This window comes from Meriones unguiculatus, chromosome 5 (genome assembly GCF_030254825.1).
Source record: "Meriones unguiculatus strain TT.TT164.6M chromosome 5, Bangor_MerUng_6.1, whole genome shotgun sequence".
Classification (NCBI taxonomy): Eukaryota; Metazoa; Chordata; class Mammalia; order Rodentia; family Muridae; genus Meriones; species Meriones unguiculatus.
In genome coordinates, this window is record NC_083353.1 from 27,315,419 (window position 1) to 27,322,632 (window position 7,214).

Consider the following 7,214-nt stretch of genomic DNA (forward strand, 5'->3'; position numbering starts at 1 on the left):
TGTTTAACATAACGCAATAGGTGCTAAAAGCAAAGATTTAAACTGTCTTCACCTAAGTAGCCTGGCACAATTTCCTTTAGAAAATGCTGAGCTTGGACAGAGAAGTCTGATGTTAGTTGAACATCTGGCATCCTTATTTGCAGATAATTTAATTGGTACATTTTGATAAGAATCCTGGGACAACCATGACTCAAAGAAAACTTTGCTCTTAGAACACCAATAAAACTATACATTTAAATAGCACAGAAGAGTGTAAAGGAGAACATTCCTGAAGAAACATCACTGAAAACACCCGTGTGGCATGTCCACTACTGAATCTAGTCCTTATTTATATGTTCGCTCTTTGATAGACATGGAAACACATTTGAAAAGACTGACTCATTGAAAGCACTGCCGCTTTAGTTAAGAACTCTGCATTGCCTTTGAAAGCACCTGGATGATCAATGAATCCTTACAGCCTGGGTAGGTAACCACTTTCTAATTCTAACACAAAGTTTATATATGCAAAGATCATCTGGTTACTACATCTGCTATTTCTATATCACATGCTGAGAGGAAGGTGAGTCTAAGATTTTAAAATTCTAACCAAAAATCGCCTTATGAGTCTCTGTTAACAAGGGTTTGTTAAGTCTTTTGTTTGTTTTTGTTTTTTAATGTAATGTTAGAACCATGCTTCCTGATTTCAAAACATTGCAAGTGCTAGCTTGATTGGGTATCACACTAATTGGTAGGTCAGATGTTCAGTGCATTACCCAAAAGGAACACATTTGTCCTCTTGAAAAGTAAGATAAATTCATTTTCTCTCCCACTCCAGTCCAAAATTAATCTCTCTCCCAACCCCACCCCCAGAGTGATTGATCAGGGTTGTTCCCTGACGTTTTCTTTTCCATTCCCCACCCTCTTTCGAGCCTCAAACAGCAGCAGCATTCTGTTCTTCGTAATTTTTACCTTTACTCAGCAGTTGAAAAACTAAACCTGGGATCCTGTGGCTCTTGTCTAGGTATCCAGGTATGCCTAGATTCCAAAGGGCGAATTAAAGATTACTGCCCATTCAATTTGGGAACGCGAGCAGAGATTGGTTCACCTCGCTACCTAGACGACCGCCCAGTGAGTGTCCGCATACCACAGAAGGGAGAGCCTCTGGCTTCTGTGCCTGCCTAGCCAGAAGATCTGCAAGGAGGTCGCGCCCGCTCCCCACCCCGTCCCCTTCAAACTTCAGACAGTGTTTCCTCTACCGCGTACAGGAGAGAAGTAAATACACTCCCTCCCGGGTCCTGCCCAGGCTAGATCCCTCCTATTTACCGTCTTGTACCACCAGCTTGCGAATGCCATGGCGACAACCCACTGACTTGCTCGGAGCCGCGAGGCTGGGGACCCGTCGAGAATGCAGAGTGAGGTGCTGGTGGCCCCAGGCTGACTCTCTGCCTGGCTGGGAACTGGCTGGCAACGCGGAGGGCGCTACACAGCTGCCCGGTGGGAGGGCACAAGAGGGAGGCGATAGGCCCCGCCCACCGCTGGTGGGGAGGCAATAGGCCCCGCCCACCGCTGGCGTGGTCCCGCCCCGTGCGATTTGGCCCAAGGCTAGTTAGGAAAGAGGTGTGTGTCAGTTCATCGGGGTGCCACTCCCTGCGTGGGGGAGGGACGGGGGCGACTTCACAAGGACGGTAGAGGCCTCTCTCCGTCCAGTGACAGGCGCCCATTCGCTCCGGGGGTCCCGAGTGAACTTTACTCCGCCTCCTCGCCCCCGCGCACTGCCCGGGTCTCACTAGCTCACTGTCCTCTAGAAGCCCCTCCACCAAACTCGGGTCGCTACCCAGTTTGGAGAGCCTCGAGCCACCTGCTTGCCGGCAGGCGCAGAGTCTTGATCCTTTTCCCAGCCTCGGAAAGTGCCGAGGTGGGGCAACGCCCCGGCACTGCGGCGGGCCACTTCTGGACCAGGGTCCCTCGGTCGCTTGCCCCGCGGCTCAGAGTGGAGCGCTACTCACCTCTTGGGTGTGGCGAGCTGCGGCGCCTCGCCGGGGCCTAGGAGAGGCGGCGGGCTGCGGGCCCGGCTGGGACATTTTCGGTGAAGCCGCTGCAGGCGCAGCCTGCGGGAAGGAGCAGCGAAATTGTACCGGAGGCCTGGGCCGGAGCGTGGGGCGGGAAGGGCAGGGCGGTGCAGTGAGGCAGCTTTTCCGACCCAGCCCTGGGCCCTCTCCCCCTCGCCCCGCTGGGCCCTCCCCTTCCTGCCCGCCGCTCGCTGCCGCGGGACAAACTTGTCAGTGGCCCAAAGCTGCAACTTTACCACTCCGCTGCGGGTTAGTACCCAGAGACCCTCCCCAGGAGGGACCCTCCCCAGCAGGGTTCTCAGTGGATCCCAAACAGTTCGGGAAGCCAGAAGTTGCGGTTCCCGGGTGGGCTTGCCTAGACCAATCTAGCGGTTGTGCAATCAGAGAGCCGCCTAGGACGGCTTAGACCTCCTTCCTTAAGAATTTGGAGAATTAGACACCTTTTCTGCAAGCTGTCACTAACTCAAATCTAGCGGAAGTCTTAACTTTAGATAAGAAAACGGATCTTAAAAACAAATTGGTTTCTTGAATGTTTGCTTACGAGTGTGTGTTCTATGTCATTTATTTATTTATTTAGGCCATTCTGGAAGGTTACTAATGATTTACAAGCATGAGCCTGCCTGCTCTGCTCTGCAGATAATCACAGATTTTAAACTCTTATATCCTTGTCTGGAGCCTGTGGGTTTTTCTGAGGTTGGATTGCTTTTGTCTTGGGCTCATTTTAGGCAGCACTTCCTGGTTTGGGGCTGGGAGTGAAATTTAACAATCCTTTCGAGAGTGCATCCAGAGTCTGTCAGTCTTGACTACTGCTGGCTGGTGCAGGCCTCAGAAAAGCCCGTGCCACCGCAGGAGCATCGTCCTTTGAGGTCTGTGTCAACACGCTAGAGAGCTGGGCTTTAGACAGTTGAAGAGAAGCCAGATTACAGAGCAAGGTTTGTCACGTTATAAAAGAGCTTGGCAGACAGAATTATGGTTTTCCCGTGTTCCCTCAATTTTAAAGGATATCACCTCAACCTCTCAAAAATAGATTAGTAATATTCTTGGGTTATATACATTTTTTCTTGAAGTTCTCTCCTTACTATGTCGCCAGTATTCCAATAGACAGGCAGCAGTGCAAGAATACATACATAAATTTGAAACAATTTTCGTGTACAAAACTTTCTTTAGAAAAAAAAAAGTTGGTAACTGATCCTAAGATGGATCAGTTACACCCAGAAGGGAAAAATCACTAAACTGAAAAGAATGTCTTATGTTTTTCAACAGAATAGTTAAAAATTGAATTTAAACCAGTTAAATTTGCATTTATCTAGAGTCTTCTATGGAAAGCCCTATGCATGAAATAGTAGAGAGAAGGATACACAAAGATTAAAGTTAGAATTCGTCTGTTACCCACAAACTTACAGGTTATCTGGATTGACATGATGGGTGGCAATAGGAAATATACTGCGTGTAAATGAGGACAACTGTGCTTCAGGAGTTTGAGGTTTCATAGGTATTGATTACAGATGAGAAAAGAGAACTGTAGAGGGTGGTCTGCTGTTGGAGGACCCCTACCGCTTGAGGTTATAATTCTTCTGGACCAGATAGCCATTCTGAGCTCAGCATTAAAGTGCAGAACTCTGTTTTTCCTAGCAGGTCTCTTGTGCTCCACGTGACTTCATCTGGAGAGTGCTTTAGATACAGATGCCCCTAGCCACATCTGATATATGGTCTTTGACACAGCTCCCTGCTAGCTCTCCCTTCCCTGTGCCTATAGGATAATTAGGTACTGTGCTCCCTTTCATGTGATAGGAGCATGCCTGAAAATCAAGCATCTTTGAAGTGTCTAGTTCCAACCAGTTATGTACTCCTATCCTTGGAGCCCCCACCCACTTCCCAAGGGGTATATAACCTTTGGTCTTTGGAAGTAAAATTGAACTAGCTCCCTGAAGTAGTTGCCAGGGTGTGTGATCCCTGTACAGTGCTCGGCAGCCATGCCAGGCATCCTCCTCGACTTGTAACCCTCCTGACTTTGTGGGCTGCTGGAAGAGGAGAACCAACAGCCTACTGGTAGAGTGTGGACAGGAAGAGAAGAGGTGGGAACACCACAGGCAATTAAAGGAATCCCCTCGTCTCTTCACCTGGCTGAAGCCGGGGTCTGTGTTCAGAGCAACAAATCCATTTGCCAATCTATTATCTACTAAGATAGCTACATTCTGCCTATTAGATATCTATTAGATATCAAAATCCATAAAACATAACCGTGCTATTTCTCAGGCTTTGCTTGACTCAGAATTCATGTACGTCAAACATTGCTGCCCAGCACATTAAAGGCCAAACGTCAAAACCAATTTTAGGAGTTGGAGTGCTTCACTTTGGAGTTAAGAGTTACTGAGACCATGAAAGGAAGTTCTCTGCATGTGGGCATCTTAGCCCCTGTATAGATAGAGACAAGATTTCCTACACAAAGGTCTGCACATATTGCATCAATTTATCCTTTAAAAAAATCCAGCAGCAGTTTCCTACTACACGGAGAAATCAGAAATGTGTGCTAAGGGATTTTATAGGACAGTAAGAAAGAAAAATGAAAACACAGGCAGGCAGGCGAGGCAGGGAGTGCCGTAGTGTTAAGACAAGGGACATCTTGCTTTAACGGAGGAATTGGTGGTCAACCAGGAAGAGAGAATGCTCCGACCTGTTTCTTTATCACGTGCTTGATCCCAGTGAGTGGAGATCTCCTTCAGGCAGTCTTTACATTTTACATCCTTTTCATCCCCTTGCTTCAACTCTGGTTCAGAAACTTAACCACTTTTCATCTGGAAAAGGTAAAATGAGAAGAGAAAAGAAATGAAGGGGCTGGGAGGGAACTTGAGGGACAGAAAGAAATTGGTAAAGCATTATTAGACTCCAGAGGCCAAGGCAAGAAGGAATTCTCAAACATGCAGTTGCCCTATATATATGATGTAGCCCAAAGGTTATATTAGACAAGGAAGGATGGGTGCCATGAAAACTGACAGCTGAGAGGTTTCTGTTTTTAACTCAGAGAATTGATAAAATTGAGAATTCAAAGTTGGTTTTTTTTTTTTTTTTTGAAGCACCCACAGTTTTGGAAGTCCTTTTCTAGTTTAGATAGTGTTTATTTCTACACCATCTTGAAAAAAAAGCTAGAGAACTTGGAGTTTCTACATGACATTCTATGTCCTCTGGTCTCCCTGGATTTTACATTCAGTATTGGAGGTCATTGAAGAGTAATTTCATTCACAGAGCAGCCATGCGGTTAATATTACCATCTAGGATTATTGAAACAACTTTGCAGCTGTGGGTTGCTAAAAAATGATTGTACATAAATGATAAATATAACTTTTGCCTCTAGGTTTGTCCCAGGTTTGCAATACAAAACAAAATTATAAGTACAAGTCTGACAGCAGGTAGAGGAATTAGGTACTTCCTGGTTATTAGGAAACCACATGAACCTTCTCTCTGTGTGTTTGCTTTCTTTGGTAGGTTTTCTTAGGCTTGCAACTTTGCATCCCCTGAGGTATGGAGCTATGGAAAGAGCTCCACTCCTAAGAGTCAGTACCTTTGCTAGGCCATCATCTGATTAGGGCTGTGTGAATCATCCCATCCCAGTGGTTTATAGCACTGATAGTTGCTAGGTGACAACAGAGAAAGTTGGTAGCCTTCAATATGGCCTCCAAGAATTGTAGTATCTGACTATCGAAGAAAAATCTGTCTTCCTGTTACCAGATAATGGAAGGAACCAGAGTCTCCTGGAAAGGACCACCTTCCCCTTCTCTTTGTGGCATCATAGTCCTCTAATTCTGAAGAAAACCAAAGCATCCATGGTGTCAACACACCCTAGGGGTTAAGGCACATTGCCTTTCTTAATTACATCCAGTATAGGCTCCAAAGGCATTTGCTGCAGAAGATAATACACTAAATGTAATCTTTTATTTAAACTGGCATGGTAAAGTTCCATGAAAAGAAAGTTAGTATTATAAAGAAATTTCTTTGGTTTCTTAGGATCTTTTATTTATGTCAACTTTGGGTTGTCTCTTTTTGCTCTTCTAGCCCATATCAATTTCTATGGTTAGATCAGTTTTTTCTTCAAAGTTTATAGATCTGAATCTGTACTTATATCCAATGTAGATGTGTTGAAGTATGAACCCTGTCCTGTACTTCGGAACAAACCTTATGAAGAGAACTATTTTTGATGGAGATTATTAAGATATGATGAGATGGACCCCGGTGCAATATGACAGATCTCTTTGTAAAAAGAGCTTTGGTTACAGACACTCACAGGACAAATGCTTCTTGCAGCCTGGCAATGCTGCCCAAGCCAAATGTCAGAACTGCGCAGTTTCCCCTCCAGTGTTGTGTTTATAGCTTTCAGGATTATGACAGAGAACACTTCTGTTTTGAGGTTATAGTTTTTTGTTCCATCAGCTTAAGGACAGAACAGAGTGGGCACAGTTTAAAGAACTCCAGTTCAAAATGAATTTTAGATTTCTCCTAGTTTTGTTTGTTTGTTTGTTTTTCCTTACTTGGAAAGTCTTCTTGTGGATTTCAATTCTGATTTTGGCATTTACTCTAGAAAGGGAGATGAACTTTCTAGATTAGGTTAGTTTTCTCATATTCCCAAGAAAGGCTATGAGCGTCACTTACCTTTGTGGACTGACGTGCCATTTAGTGACAGCTCCCCTGGCTTAGAACCCTTTTCTTCAAACTGTTTCTTCTGCTTGGAGTAGCCTGCCTCCTCTTTCTCTGAACTGAATACCTCACTTCCATTCAAAGATCATGTCCTGCACTTGTCTAGAGCTGACATTCTCACTGGGCTTGTAGATACTCCTTCAGGAAAGCTAACTCCAAACCACCCACGAATGCTTCAGGACACCTAGTTTACAGCCTCTGTCTGTCTCCATGCAGACCCATCTCTGCATGTTTAAATTTCAGTATTTGAACTGTTAGTTTTACATATTATGTTCACATATGTGTAGGATCTTTTGATTTTATTTTGTATATTCGAATGCTGATTTCTAGTCTGTACCATCAGAGAGCCAAGTACAGACTAGACTTTGGCACTGTTAAGCATCACCTGTCTTGATGTTTTATGAACGTTGTTCTCCATCACTTTCTTATTGGTTTAGCACAGAGCTGAATGGCCTGTAACAAAGGCAGGAGAGAATA

General features: G+C 45.0%; 1 protein-coding gene across 6 annotated transcripts in view; it reads right to left on the minus strand.

Moving 5' to 3' along the window:
- The window catches only part of Cast (calpastatin), a 99,465-nt gene extending 97,272 nt beyond the window's left edge, over positions 1-2,193 (minus strand). For 4 of the 6 annotated variants that reach the window (XM_060383570.1, XM_060383568.1, XM_060383567.1 and 1 more), the window contains exon 1: positions 1,986-2,193. In XM_060383570.1, the coding sequence (XP_060239553.1) occupies positions 1,986-2,060 (75 nt within the window). In that variant the 5' untranslated portion in view covers positions 2,061-2,193. Of the gene's footprint in view, positions 1-1,302; positions 1,462-1,985 lie in introns of those variants that run through there. The other 2 variants (XM_060383571.1, XM_060383569.1) reach the window with 1 other exon arrangement.
- Positions 2,194-7,214: the final 5,021 nt, after the last annotated feature.